Source organism: Ochotona princeps, chromosome 2 (assembly GCF_030435755.1).
Source record: "Ochotona princeps isolate mOchPri1 chromosome 2, mOchPri1.hap1, whole genome shotgun sequence".
Taxonomy (NCBI): domain Eukaryota; kingdom Metazoa; phylum Chordata; class Mammalia; order Lagomorpha; family Ochotonidae; genus Ochotona; species Ochotona princeps.
The window spans coordinates 35,575,469-35,591,454 of record NC_080833.1 but is presented as its reverse complement, the minus strand read 5'-3'; the positions used below and the strand labels follow the sequence as shown (position 1 = coordinate 35,591,454).

At 41.3% G+C, this 15,986-nt stretch overlaps 1 protein-coding gene across 2 annotated transcripts in view; it reads left to right on the top strand.

Moving 5' to 3' along the window:
• The window catches only part of TESK2 (testis associated actin remodelling kinase 2), a 114,299-nt gene that overhangs the window by 85,365 nt on the left and 12,948 nt on the right, over nucleotides 1-15,986 (top strand). Inside the window, exon 5 of one of the 2 annotated variants that reach the window (XM_004598935.3) lies at nucleotides 13,253-13,399. In XM_004598935.3, the coding sequence (XP_004598992.1) occupies nucleotides 13,253-13,399 (147 nt within the window). Of the gene's footprint in view, nucleotides 1-13,231; nucleotides 13,400-15,986 lie in introns of both variants that reach the window. The other variant, XM_058680415.1, reaches the window with a different exon arrangement.

The window sequence follows — 15,986 nt, the reverse complement described above, 5'->3', positions numbered from 1 at the left end:
TCAAGTCCTGGAGCCCCTGAGACCTAGAAGAAATTCTTGGCTCCTGGCTTCAGACCAACCCAGCTGTGGACATTGTAGCTATTTGAAGAATGGATTAGCAGATAAATCTGTCTCTCCTTTCCTCTCACCCCATCTCGATTTAACTTTAGCTCTATCTCTCTAATTCTGCCTTTTAAACAAATAATTTAAGTTGATGTAAGAATTAGAGAATAGGGCCTGGTGCCATGGCCTAGTGGCTAAAGTCCTCACCTTGAATGCACCACGATCCCATATGAGCACTGTTTTTTTTTTTAAAGATTTATTTATTTTATTACAAAGTCAGATATACAGAGAGGAGGAGAGACAGAGAGGAAGATCTTCCATCTGATGATTCACTCCCCAAGTGAGCCGCAACGGCCGGTGCGCCGATCCGAAGCCAGGAACCAGCAACCTCTTCCAGGTCTCCCACGTGGGTGCAGGGTCCCAATGCATTGGGCCATCCTCCACTGCTTTCCCAGGCCACAAGTAGGGAGCTGGATGGGAAGTGGAGCAGCTGGGATTAGAACCAGCGTCCATATGGGATCCCGGGGCATTCAAGGTGAGGACCTTAGCCGCTAGGCCACGCTGCCGGGCCCTGAGCACTGGTTTTAATCCAGGCAGTCCAGCTTCCCACCCAGCTGCCTGCTTGTGGCCTGGGAATGCAGTTGAGGACAGCTCAAAGCCTTGGGACCCTGCACCCACGTGGGAGACCTAGAAGAGCTCCGGGCTCCTGGCTTTGGATTGGCGCGGCACGGGCCATTGCAGTCATTTGGGGAGTGAATCATTGGACGGAAGATATTTCTCTCTGTCTCTCCTCCTCTCTCTGTATATCTGACTTTGCAATAAAAATAAATAAATCTTTTAAAAAAGAAAATTAGATATACAGAGAGAAAGAGAGACAGAGAGAAAGATCTTTTGTCCGATGATTCACTCCCCAAGCGGCCGCAATGGCCGAAGCTGAGCCAATCCAAAGCCATGAGCCAGGAACCTCTTCTGGGTCTCCCATGTGGGTGCAGGATCCCAAGGCTTTGGGCCATCCTTGACTGCTGTTTCCCAGGCCACAATTAGGGAACTGGATGGAAAACAGAACTGTTGAGATTAGAACCAGCACCTATATGGGATTCTGGCATGTGCAAGGCGAGGACTTTAGCCACTAGGCTACCATGCCAGGCCTTAAATAGCGTTTTCTAATGGTTAATGATAGAATGACATAAAGGAAGAGAAGGTTTCCAGTTACCCCTATGGAAGATCCAACTTCTGGGTCAAGAGGCACTTCCAAGTTTAGGTAGAAATCTCCAAAGACTAATGAAAGGAAAACAAATACCTTCCAACTCATTAGAAGTTCAAAAACACTACGTGGAGCTATCTACTCAATGAAAGAGTGGGGAGAAAGCACCTGGCCAGTTCCAGTTCTTTTTCAGAGAAAAGAAATTTCAGATCTGAGTCACACGTTCATATTAGGAAAGACCTTTTAACAACCTCAAGGACAAAGTAAGAGTCCTCTCTCTTCAACTTGTTTTCTCAAATGTCAGAATGATGAGACCTATTTAATGAGACAGTAAGTGAATAAGTGAAGTAAGTCTAGATTTATCATACCAATTTGTTAAAAACTGATCATGTATCTACTTTTTATCATGTATCTAATTACATTTTAATGACTAATTTGTGGGGCTGCCAACAAAAGAAAACACTTAAAACCTGTCTCAACTTATTTAAATGTACTTTGCTGTTTGTTGTTTGTTCATCAGCTCATTGGATCCTGAGCTTACAGAATTTAGAAAGATCTGGTCTATACTATGAAAGTTATATTTCAATATGATAAACAACAGTGGAAATACATAATAATGTTAAAGTGGCAGTGTATGGTATGAAGTATCAGTGAGTAAGAGACTCCGGTTGGATTTAGAAGGAGGAACAAGAATGAACTTATGTGAATACAGAATGAATGAAATGTTTAAAATGTTTAAAAACTCTGAAACATTCTAGATTAGTAAAAGCCTTTCTCTTTGTACCTGTGATTAGTGTTCTCATTCACTTTTTTGAGTCAGCTGATTTCTGTTTCAACCAAACAGGCCTTGGTGAGCCTCCAGGAGGGAAGGCTGAACTGTGGCAAACTTGGGCCTTGGCAGATTATAGTGACTGTGGATCCTTAGGCTGAGAACAGGAGGCTCCTTTGGAGTGCAAACCTCCCACAGGGCGCTCTTGGGATGCCTGTCCTGGAATTACCCAGGGCAGTGACAAAGCTTGCTTTTCTTCTTTAACCCAAGCCAGCAAGATGGGATGTCTACTAGCCTTTGTGTTTGGAGCCAACCAACAAACATACAGTGGCCAGCACAAAGGCATTGTTGGACTACACTGAAAACTAGGCCAGGGCCCAAGCTTTTTCTCTGTGGAAAGCTCATCCAAAGAACAGAGGTCTGACAAGCCACTGATTTGGCTATTTGACATTAGTGCTGACTCCTAACAGTTTCTGACTTACTAATGGCACAGTTAAATCAGATGAGATTTTGAAATTTCCTCTTACTGATGCTCTCCCAATTTAGAATCTCTGAATTTCCTTAGTTCTCATATCTACTAATTTGTTAAAATCTTTAAATTCTACCTCTGCATGTTCTGCGTATAGCGCACTTTTGGTCCAAAACAGCATTTAAAGTCAGATACTTACTTACCTCTTATCTGGTTATTGCAAAGCCCTCCAAACCTGCCTCCAATTCTTCCTCTATTCTACTGAAATGGACTTTCTGAAATGCATCTTGTGCCATGTATTCCTTTCCAAGAGCCATTAAGATGAAGCGCTACAATGTGCATGAATTGTAACAATAGAAATGTATTATTTCACAGTCCTAAAGTTTAGAAACTCAAAATTAAGTTGTTGACAGAACCGTGTTCTCTCTGGAGTCTCCAGGGGATGGTCCTTCCTTGCCTCCTCTGACTTCTAGTAGCTGTAAGCAAACCTCAGTGTTCCTTGGCGTGAAGATACATTGCTGGGATAGAGGCTTATTAGTTGGGTCTTTTCCCTGTGTAGGTATGCCTGACTCTTCCTTTTTTTATAAAGATAACAGTCATACTGAATTAAGAGTCCACCATACTCTAGTGTAATATCATCTCAATATATAATGTCTACATAGAGCCTAATTCCAAATAAGGTCATGTTTGCAAATGCCAGGATTTAGAACTTGACATATTTTTTTAGGGGACATAATTCAGTCTCCATCAGATCACATATTTTACCCTATAAGCCTTCAGTGACGCTCATGGTCTGCCAGATTGACTATAGATGCTTCATGTTGGTATTCTAAAACTTTTTTTTTAAAGATTTATTATTATTGGAAAGCCGGGTATACAGAGAGGAGGAGAGACAGAGAGGAAGATCTTCCGTCCGATGATTCACTCCCCAAGTGAGCTGCAACGGGCCGGTGTGCACCGATCCAATGCCGGGAACCTGGAACCTCTTCCAGGTCTCCCACGCGGGTGCAGGGTCACAAAGCTTTGGGCCGTCCTCGACTGCTTTCCCAGGCCACAAGCAGGGAGCTGGATGGGAAGTGGAGCTGCTGGGATTAGTACCGGCGTCCATATGGGATCCCAGCACGTTCAAGGCGAGGACTTTAGCCGCTAGGTCACGCTGCCGGGCCCCGGTATTCTAAAACTTTTATGTTGATCAAAACTATCATAATAATAAACTGGCATAATGGGAACTTTTCTTTGATTTTTTTTTAGTATTTTATATATACCAACTTGTTGAGCCTTCACATCTCCATGGGTTTAAGTAATATTATTCTCATTTATAGATATGTATTAAGTAACTAAGTAACTAACCCAGGGTTATACAACTAGTTATAATCAGAAATGAGATCCAATTCTAGGCCATTAATGATAAGTACATTTGGGGAGGGGTGGGGAGAATCCAAGTACCTATGAAACTGTGTTACATAATACAATGTAATTAATGAATTAAAAACAATAAAAAAAAATTGGAAAAAAAAATAAGTACAAAAAGTCTTTGTGCTTTCCTACCACACTGTAATGTCCCTTCTAACTAAAAAAGGATAATTACTAATCGTTATACTTTCTTCTCTTTGTATTTCTTTTTGAAATATTCATTTTTATTGGAAAGGTAGATATACAGACAGGAGAAACAGAAAGATCTTCCATTTGCTGGTTCACTCCCAAGAAGCCACAATGGCTGGAGCTGAGCCGATTTGAAGTTGGGAGCCTGGAACTTCTTCGTGGTCTCCCTCATGGGTGCAGGTTCCAAGGCTTTGGGCCGTCCTTGACTGCTTTTCCCAGGCCACAAGCAGGGAGCTGGATCGGAAGTGGAGCATCCAGGATACAAACAGGTGCCCATATGGGATCCTGGTGCGTGCAAGGCGAGGGTTTATCCAGTAGGCCATTGTGCCGGGTCCTGTGTTCCTTTCTTACCCCTAGCCCTGTCTATTGGTTGACATACAATAATAGTGAATCCTCAGCAATGAGTGAATGCTAGCCAAATGTTTATGTGGTGTGAGGGTGTTCCAGGTCAAGGAACTAGCAATGTGTACAGATGTGCAAGCAAGTGGTGATCTAATCTTATCAGCAGGAGTGAAAGATTTTATATACTATGGCCAAGGACTGTAGAATTTCTTTAAGAGTAACTGAGCATAATGAAATAATTTTAACTGAAGAGTGCTTTCTGGTTAGCATTTTGGAAGGATAATCCTGGTTCTATGGTAAATGGATTGGAATGAGGGCTAAATTTTTCCAAAATGCAAAAGGGGACAAGAAGAATTAGAAAACTAGTAATAGGAGTTAGCATATTGGCTAACGGGCTAGTCCTCCACCTCTAAGCACCGGCATCTCATATGGGCACTGGTTCACATGTCCTGGCTGCTCCACTTCCTATCTAGCTTTCTGCTTGAGAGCAATAGAGGATGGCCCAAAGCCTAGGGACCCTGCACCCATGTGGGAGACCCGGAAGAGGTTCCTGGATCCTGGCTTTGGATCAGCTCAGCTCCATTTGTTGTGACCATTTTTAAAGAGAATATTTGGTATTTTCTTCAGACACTCTCTGTGGTTGTCTTTGAGTCATTGTTCAGAGGTAAGATTGTTTGACTGAGGTAACAGTATGTTGATAATTTAATGTTTAAAAAACATGGTATTATTTTGTCTTATTATTCTGACTAGGCAAGGCTGATAGTCTTACTGACTAGAACCAGCAAGAACTGGGAGCAAGAGTGCTGGCGATAGTAAATATTATCTCAGGGAGAAGTAAATATTGCCTTGATCTACTCCGGAATTCTGTATGGGCATTTTTGCATGCTGTGCCTAATACAGTACCCAGTAAATGATATGAGTTAAGACCTTACTCACTCTAGCCTAAACAACTTCTAATTTGTCTGGAGTGCTGTAACAAAATGCCTTAGACTGGGTGGCTTTGAAATGACAACAAATAGTTCTAGAGTCTCGGATGTTCAAGATCAAGGCACTGACTGACTTCTCTGATGAGAGCCCATTTTTGGATTCAGAGATAACCATCTTTTCACTATGTTCTTACACAGTGAGAGGACTGAAGTGCTTCAAGGTCTTTGTTTCTAGTTTTCTCTCCATCTTGTGGCAAAATACAAATAGCAAATTTATCACCCTAACTGTTTTAAATTTACTTTCATAATGCTATGCAGCCATCATCACCACCTTTCTTTGTAATTTTTTGTCCTGTAAAAGTGAAACTCTAGGCACATTAAATAACATCTCTCTAGTTCCTTCCCCCCCCCCAGTCCTTGGAAATCATACTTCTACTCTCTGTGTCTATGATTTTGACTTTCTAAGTACCCATATAAGTACAATCATACAGTATTTGACCTTTTTTGGTGACTGACTTGTTTCACTTAGCTTAATGACCTTTAAGATTATTTTAGATTGTAGCAGATTTCGGTGTTTCTTTTCTTTTGTAAAGATTCAATAACATTCCATTGTATGTATAAAATACATTTTGCTTATTCATTTATCTGGTGATATTTGGGTTACTTCCATATTTTAGCTATTGAGAATAATGCTGCTATGAACGTAAATTATGAATATCCCTTTGGGATCCTGCTCTCAGTTCTTTTGAGTGTATACTCTAAAGTAAAACTGCTGGATCATATAGTAATTCTATAGTTAATTTTTAAAAGAACTGCCATATTGTTTTGCTTTATTTTATTTTAAAAGGCAGAGTTGTAGAGAGATAAGGAGAGACAAAGAGAGATCTTCTACCCACTGCTTCACTCCCTAGATGGTTACAATAGTTGGAACTGATCTGATCCAAAGCTGGAGACGGGAGTTTCATCTGGTCTCCCTTGTGGGTGCAGGGATCCAAGGCTTTGGGCCATCCTCCACTGCTTTCCCAGGCCATTGTCAGGGAGATGAATTTGAAGTAGAGATTCAAACCAGTGCCTACAACCCATGGGGTGTGGGATTTATAGGCAGTAGCTTAAATTGCTATACCACAGTACCTTCCCCAATGCTATTTTCTTATGGAAAGCTGTGGGCTTTTGATAATAGCACTAATCCCAATTGAAGAGGGACCTTTGAAAGGTCCTTAGATCATGAGAGCCAAAGGCCCCATCCCCTAACACCATCGCATTGGGCATTAGGCTTCCAAATACAATTAAAAAAAAAAAAGATTTATTGATTTCATTTGAAAGGCAGATTTACAGAGAGGAGAGAGAGAAAGAGAATCTTCCATTCACTGGTTCACTGCCCAAATGACTACAACAGCCAGAGCTGGGCTGGTTGAAATCCAAATTCTTCTGAGTTTTCCACTTGGAAGCAGGAGCCCAAGGATCTGGGCCATCTTCCACTGCTTTCTCAGGCCACAGGCATGGAACTGGATCTGAAGTGGAGCAACAGGACTCAAACCTGTGTCCAAATGGGATGTTAGCACCACAAGGTGAGAAGGATTAGCCTGTAGAACCATTGTGTCAACCCCCAAAATATACATTTTGGGGAGACAAAACATTTAGTCCCAAGCAACAACTCCAACTATCCTTTAGGATCCAACTGAGATGTTCCTCTCTAAAATCTTTGAAACTCCCTAAGTATTAGTGTCTATTTCCTGTAGTTTCCATGTCCACCTCTCTGCCGCAGGGTTATTGGGGTTCTTTGTTTACATATGTGACTTCTACTGAACTACTTTAAGGAACAAAGTGCTATCTATCTTTGTAGACCCATATGTACTATGTGTCAGCATTGTTTAAATACTGAGGAATGTAGTGTTGATGTGAACAGAGAGGGACTTAACTTTCTTTGGTAGTGGCACTTAAGAGGAGCAGTATTCACTAAATGTTGGCAGAAACTGTCCACTTATTTGTTTTCTGGTGATTTGTTAAAAAAGACATTGGTGTATGTTTCTTCCATTTTAGTAATAAAGGTTTATTTACACAATATCACTAGTTACCAGCACTTTTTTTTTTAAGAGTACCTTCCGAAGAAAGAGTATATCTGTAACAACATCAAGCATCAAACACAAATGAAACAGAAGAAGCTCTGCTACACTGTTTTATTAGACCAGGAGGAAAGGAGGAAAGCTTTGACATAGATAAAGTTAATGTTTGTATAGGTAATAATTACTGACAAGGTTTGCTCTGATACATTTGACTGATACATATTTCTAAACTTGAAACTTCAAATTAATAGTAAAAATGTTTAAATGTCTCTACTGTTATTTAAATATGTTGTCATTGCCTTATGTTGTTTTCATAGGGGTGGCTAAGGGAACAGACTAGAAAAAAAAAAAGCACCTTGAAAGCTAAGCCGCTGTTACTCCCATCAGGGAAAAGCTGACCATGCTGGTGCAGTTGCTCTTGCTGCTGCTTCCCGCAGAGGGATTTGTTCAGAGGCCCCACAGCTGGGTCGGCCCTGGCAGTTGCTTATGAGGAAGTGAATGTTCCTGCTAATGAGCACAGAGTGTAGCAACTTAGAAGTCTTCCTTGTTGGCAGGTCTCATAACTTCTTGCCTCTTACATGCGAAGGTCTTGAGACACTGAGAAGCTGTGGTTTCTGAGGGCTCAGTCTTATCAGCCCTACAAGTACATTCACCAAAGGCAGGCAAGGGAAATGGCTTCTAAAAGGAAACTCCATTTGGTTTTCTTCTCTGGTTCTGGCTTGTGCCTTTTCCTCCTTGTGTGGAAAGCCAGAAAATTCCTCATCTTCTCTCACCTTTCTCTGTAGCTGTCTAGCCTCTGACGTGGTCTGTGCATTTCTCAGGTTTTCAGAGACATGGCTGAACAGAGTAAGTGTTTGAGGGCAGGTACTGTGGCACAGACTGCTGCTTGGGGCACTAGCATTCCATATTGAAGTCCTGGATACATTAATTCTGATCTAGCTTCCTGTTATGCATCCCGGGGTGGGGCCACAAATGATCACCTGAGTACTAGGGCACCTGCCACCCACATGGACAAGCTGGGTACAGTTCTGTGCTCCTAGGTTCAATTCGCCCAGCCATTACTGTTGTGGGCATTTGGGCTGCTGAACCAGATGGTAAGTAAATGAGCATTTTTTTTTTAAGTAATGAAAATACTATAAAAGCTACCAAAAGACAGAAAGAAGAAAACAGAGTAAAGGTGTTTTTCTGAACCAGCACCAAGAGCCCTGGTCTGCGGCATGTATTGTATAGTCTTTTCATCATAATCTCCTCTTTCTGGCACTCAGTTGGGAAACCTGAGTTGCTTATGAAGACAGGCTTTATATGTCACAGTGTCACCATGCCAAATAAGTGACCCAGCACCTCTTTGAGACCTTTTGACTTTCAGAACTAAAGGAATTTGCCTGTATGTTTAAATGTCAGCTTCATTGCCCTCATAAACCTCAGAGTTTTCAAGGTCACTTTCATTTCAGCAAATAGGCACACTGGGGAGATTTTAACTAGCACAAAGAGAAGGCACTGTACTAGTGCTATCATTATGTCTTATTTTGAGATTTGCAGAGATGGATTATCAAACAGGATAAAGCAGATCAACAGGTTTCCTTTTTGAGAAGGTACAAGGTGTGTTTTCTGCTATGCTCTGTGCCTTGCCAAACCTGATCCACTTTATCCATGGATCTGAAGTGCTGTGTGGTGCTGCCCTCAACTGGTTATTTTGGTGCATATGTTACCACATCAGAAGTGATCTTTTAGGGGGCATTGAAATTTTTTCTAAGTGCTTTCATATTTTTATTATATCCATAATAACATTATAAATTAAGCAGAGTAAGGATCGTCATCCCCATTTATAAATGAAGAAGCTGAAGCATATGTAGCCACATTACTTGACATTTCCCAAATTAAATGTCATGTAGTTGGCAAAAGTGGGCAAGCGTTTAGCTCTCTTGTCCCTTACCTTGTTAGATTCCTTAGTATTTTGCAAATTCTATATCACTCTAAAACTATTAAGGAATGAATTTTAGACTTAGAGTAATTTACACTTCCTTTCCCCCTTGAAAGGACAAGAGTTATAATGCATCATGCAGGATTTGAGTAAATTCATTTTGAATTCCTATTCTATGTGAGGCTCTGTGAGTCAAAAGAGCTATCTCCGGGACTAGTGCCTTGGCACATCAGGCTAATCTCCTGCCTGTAGTGCTAGCATTCCATATGGTCATCTGTTCAAGTCCCCAGCTGCTCCACTTCCAATCCAGTTGCCTGCTAATGTGTCCAAGTGCTTAGGCCAATGCCACCCATGTGGGAGACCTGGATGAAGTTCCTGGTTGCTGGCTTCAGATCAGCTCAGATCTGGCCGTCGTGGCCATTTTGGAAGTGAACCAGTGGAAGGAATTTGTCTGTGTGTGTCCTCTCTCTGTAACTATGCCATTCAAATATAAATAAATAATAAAATAAATAAATAAAAAATAGAGTGCCATTTCTGCCTCTCCAGTACAATGTAATGATTAAGAATATGGACTCTGTAGCCAGATTGCCTTGTCTGCCACTTAATAATTGAGTAACCTTGAGCAAGTTGCTTAACCTCTAAATGCATTCTGTAAACTGAAAGTAATGGCCCAGTTAACCCCATAGGGCTAATTATTGTGCAGATACAGATAAGAGAGTATATACATATGTAGAAGAAACTATGCATATATATGAGAGAATATACATGTCAGAATATTAAATATAGAAGAATAAATATAGAATATGTAAGTACATTGTCTTATGTGTTCTGTGCACACATACAGAATCTCATGTATTCTTATATTCTATATGTATATGCATATCTATATGTATATATAAGAATATGTAGTTAGGCATCCTTATATGTATGTCTTGTGTGTGTGTGTGTGTGCATTCTCATATGACCACTTAGAACAAAGAGAGCTGAATAGTACCCTAGAGCCATTTTAAGGTGTATAGCAGCCGTTTCTGTGTATAAACTAAAATTGAAATGTCAATGGAGTAATCACAGGATGTGGTTAAGAACTTGCATTTTTTGACATATTTGTTACTCAATATCATGTCAATTAATTCCATAATGTTGTAAATTGTTGTTGATGTTATGTTGTGGATTTTAATTGATCAGGATGATATTCTGCCAGCTTTGCTTTCAGACCAGAGATGGTCTCCCCAAGAAACCATTGAATTTATCTGGACAGTAAGATGCTGGACTCTATGCTTGCTATGAAAGAATCTTGACTGAATTTGAACTGTAATGCTGTACCAACTTGGAGGAATCCACCATGGGGGGAGGGTATTGTGAGGGTTTGGGGGAATTCAGAGCCTATGAAACAGTGTCACATAATGCAATGTAATTAATTAAAGAAAAAAAAAATTAAGAGAGCTGGGCCCAGCGGCGTGGCCTAGTGACTAAGGTCTTTGCCTTGAATGCGCCGGGATCCCATATGGGCCAGGTTCTAATCCCGGCAGCTCCACTTCCCATCCAGCTCCCTGCCTGTGGCCTGGGAAAGCAGTGGAGGATGGCCCAAAGCATTGGGACCCTGCACCCGCGTGGGAGACCCGGAAGAGGTTCCTGGATCCTGGCTTTGGATTGGCGTAGCACCGGCCATTGTGGTCATTAGGGGAGTGAATCATCGGACGGAAGATCTTCCTCTCTGTCTCTCCTCCTCTCTGTATATCTGACTTTGCAATAAAAAAATAAAATAAATCTTTTAAAAAGATTAAAAAAAAAGAATAAAGAGAGCCTGGCACAGTGTAAGCACATGTAAATATTAGCTGCTGGGGTGCATGTTTGGCTATTATGTCTCTACTTGGCATTCCTGTATTCCTCATCCTGGGTAGCAGCAGATGATGGCTCAATTACCTGGGTCACTGCTACCTGTGTAGGAGACCCGGGTGGAGTTCTGGACTCTTGGCTTCAATTTGGCTCAGCTATGGCTTATTGTGGCATTTTGGGAGCTAACCAGCAAATGAAATATAATCTTCTCTTCTCTTCTCTTCTCTTCTCTTCTCTTCTCTTCTCTTCTCTTCTCTTCTCTTCTCTCTTCTCTTCTCTTCTCTTCTCTTCTCTTCTCTTCTCTTCTCTTCTCTTCTCTCTCACTGTTGTGTGTACCAAATAAAATTAAAATAAAAAATTTAAAACCTTTTTGTTTAGTATTTGAAAGGCGGAGTTGAATTGACATGAGGAAAGACACATAGAGAGAGGTATTTTGCATTTACTGGTCAACTCGCCAAATGACCACGATGGCTTGAGGAGCCCAGAGCTTCTTTTGGGTTTCCCACATGGGTAGCAGGGGCCCTAGCACTTGAGACATCCTCTGCTGCTTTCCTAAGTTCATTGACAAGGATCTGAATTGGAAGTGTAGAACTGGGTCTGAAACTGGAACCCATATGGATGCTGGCATCACAGACAGTGGCTTTACATGCTACACCACAATGCTGGCCCAAAAATAATTTTTTTTAATTAGCTGCTATTATTTTTTTAATATAAAATGCATATTCACTCTGAAAAACAAGAGGCAAAGCAACCCTTTATGTGTACATAGGAATAAAGAGAAATCAAATTTTTTGAAAAGGTAGATGTTCATATAGTGCTTTCCTGACCTTATTTTCTGCTCACTTAGTTCACTTCAGTCTAAATCTGATCTTAACCACTTTACTGAAACTACTTGGCAGTACTTCCTAGTTGCAAATTCAATGACCCCCTTTCAGGCCCATCTTACTTGTAGCATTTAATACTGTTGGCTGTTTCCTTTTTAGGAATTTCTTCCTTTTTAAAGATTTATTTATTTTTATTGGAAAGTCAGATATACAGAGAAAAAGATACAGAGAGAAGGATTTTTCCATCCACAGGTTCACTTCCCAAATGGCTGCAAAGGCCAGAGCTGAGCCAATCCAAAGCCAGGAGCCGGGAGCTTCTTCTGGGTCTCCCACACAGGTGCAGAATCCCAAGGCTTTGGGCCATCCTCTGCTGCTTACCAGGGCACAAGCAGGGAGCTGGATGGGAAATGGAGTCAGAACATGAACTGGCACTCATATGGGATCCTGATGCATGCAAGGTTAGGACTTTAGCCACTAGGGTATCACACTGGGCCCCATGAAGTATTTTTAACAGTGGAGCAACATGGCTATGTTTCTTTTGTAAATAAAAGAGTATTTTTGCAAGTGATACAATGAATAGAAGGAAGTGATACTATAAATAGCCAAGAAGAGGCTCTTGGTTCCTGGCTTCAGATTGGCTTGCGGCCATTTGGGGAGTGAACCAGTGGACCGAAGATCTTTCTCTGTCTCCCCTCTGTATATCTGCCTTTCCAATAAAAATAAATACATCTTAAAAAATACTTCATGATCCCTCTAGGAAGGATAAAATTCATACTTTTTAGCAAAAGCATATTAGTGTCACTTCTTGACTCTCCTATACAAGAATCTGATCATATGGGGTAGATTCCCCAAATGCAGCTTAACCTGTCACTTTGTATATACTGCTCACTGTGTGCAGACTGTCCTTTCCTGCCACCCAGCTCCACTTGCCCGCTCCTTGTTTCCTCTACACAGCTTTCTCTGATTTGCTCAGACCAAAGTCCTCAGTGTGGCACAGTGCTGCCCTACCTGCCCATATTTTAGTCTTTGCTACATGATATTATTTGTCTATGTCCCTTAATAAATTACGATGTCCTCAGAGAAAATATCTTCTACAGAACTGTAATAGTACTTGGATGCAGAATAAACTCCCACAAAGTTGAAAATAACCATCCTCACCAGTCCCTCTCTTCTAGGTGTTTGCTGTTTAGTGGTTTGGCCACCAACTTCAATCTTTCTGATAAATGGTAGCAGGGTTTTCCTTCTGTTTTGCAGTATATCAACTCTGGGAACCTGGAACAGTTGCTAGACAGTAACCTGCATTTGCCCTGGACTGTGAGGGTGAAACTAGCCTATGACATAGCAGTGGGCCTCAGCTACCTTCACTTCAAAGGCATTTTTCATCGGGACCTCACATCCAAGGTATGAAGGGTTTACATTCACAACTCTGAGAGACACCGACCTCTTTTCCAAAAAAAAAGCTGTGTTAGAAAACCTAATCATTGACCAGTTTAGAAATACAGAGACTTGTTATAAAGTTAACATTTAGTCACATAGAACTCATTATTCTATATAATGAGTCCTTAGAGAGCCTGTATCATCTCGGAGCAGAAGCCTTTCAGTGTCAAGTCAGAAAACATGTGAATATTGAGGGCCTTCTTGTTTAATCTCAGTCTTCTGAGTGTGTGTTGCAGGAGCAGATGGCATGAGGGCAGTTAAGACATTTGCAAAGATGAGGAACTCAGTGATTTTTAGCCACATGAGTGGAGGTTTTGAGGGCCACAATGTACTGACCCATTTTCTATCTGTGTGATTGAGTTTCTGTCACCCTGCCAGTGCCCCTTTGGCATCAGCTGGTCTCTGTAGTATTCTCTTACTGTCCAAATTGCTGTGTGACCAGGTTAGAAAACAGTTGCTTTCAGTGGAAGTTGGCCTTGCTTCAAAGCAGGCACCTCAGGCCAAGTGGCCTAAGATACTACTGTGAGGAGACTTATATAAATAGTACTTTTAGATCATTAATGGGAGGGCCATAAGACCACCAAACATATCCTATGTGACTTTTGCCCAAGAGTTGAATTAAAACCGTCTAGAGAAATGTATGGAAGTTCTGTACCTTCCCCCCAAAGCTGTCATTTTATTCCTGACTCTGAACACATTTGCATGCATGCATACATACTCCTATACTCTTTAGTGTTAGATGAAAGGGAATAGATCTGGTTATAAGAAGTTAGCAAAGGAGGTGCTGGCATGTGGTGCAGCAAGTTAAGACACAGCCTGTGGCGTGCTGGCTTCCCATATTAGAGCTCTGGTTTCAGTCCCAGCTGCTCCATTTCTGATCTGAATCCCTGATAATGCATGTCGAAAGATAGCAAAAAATGGTCTTAGTACTTGGACCCCTGCCACCAGGTGGGAGGCCAGATGGAATAGAGTTCCAGACTCCTGGTTTTGACCTGGTCCAGCCCTGACCCTTGTAGCCACTTGGGGGAATGAGCCAATAGGTAGAAGATTGATTGTGTCACTATGGAATGATTCTGGTCTTTAATTCTAGAGTGTTGCCTCTATGGGACCCTGGCTATTTGTCTGTAAACTCTTACTCAGGAAATAGCTTTGAGGAGGTGATTGTAGGGTCCTAGTGTAGTAGAGCTATTTGTAGTCAGCTACACTGTTCTTGAAGAAGACCGGGACTGTCAAGACTGGAACTGGGTGAGAACAAGCTGAAAACTAGTGGTGATGAATCCATTATCTATGTTGGGAGTTGAAAGACTTGATTAGTTGGTCAATTGGACACTAGACAATGGCATCTTATCCTTTCATTAGCCATTTCTTCTTCCCTCAAAATGTCTTAGAAAATCAAGTCAATGAAAACTGCACTGGTTCCAGGGAAGTAGGTGTGGTCATATCAACTCATTTCAAGCTTCCATCCAGCCAAAATCAAATCTTTGCTTCCTACTCAGAAAGTACCATTTCTTCTAGGGGTTAGGGAACTTGTGACAAATTATCCATCAATCATATATTTATTTCTGCTTCGTCGACATGAGTATCTCCCACTCCTGGATCCACGGATGAAGGAATATTAGCAAAGCAGAGGGCCCAGTGTAATGGCTCAACTGGCTAAATCCTCACCTTGTGAGCACTAAGACCCCATATGTGTGCCAGTTTGTGTCCTGGCTGCTCCGCTTCCCATCCAGCTCTCTACCTGTGGCCTGGAAAAACAGTAGAGGATTGCCCAAAGCTTTGGGTCCTGTGCCTACATGAGAGAACTGGAAGAAGCTTCTGGCTCCTGGCTTCAGATTGGCTCAGTTCCAGCCATTGTAGCCTTTGGGGACTGAACCAATGGATAGAAGCTCATTCTCTGTTTCCGCCTCCCCATAAATCTGATCTGCCTTTCCAATAAAAACAAATAAATCTTTAAAAACAAAAAGGAAAGGAGAGTTTTTACATGTACTTCGAATCTTGTTTGGAAATAATTTAAAAATGGTACACAGCATTTTATAATGGAGTGTTTGGCAACACAAACTATAGGTTTTCAGAACAGGGGATATCACTCTTGGGTCCTTGGAGGAAAGATTTCTCATTCTCTAGGAACTTTTCAAATTTATTCCATGTCCCTCAAAGCACTTTGCTAGTTAGTATTTGAGCTTGTAATGGCGCACTGTAAAAATGGCTGACTTTTCAGTAATACAGGGTAAGACCACTGTCCTTTGCTTTTCCTTATGATGGTGGAATTGGACGTGTTTCCAGAGTCAATGGTTTGAGACTAGAAACAAAGAACTCCTTGTATTTCTGACATGCATTGGGTATTGAGGATACTTCCAGGTGGTGAGAAAAATTATTTTTTGCAAGTTCTAGAGGAATGTAGGAAATGTACTATAAGGGGTTCTCAAGTTGAAGACAAACAAGTGAATCTTTTTTTTTTTCAAGATTTATTTATTTGAATGTTAGAGTTACAGAGAGAGAGAGACTGAGACAGAGATCTGTTTGCTGGTCTACTCCCCAAATGGCTGCAACT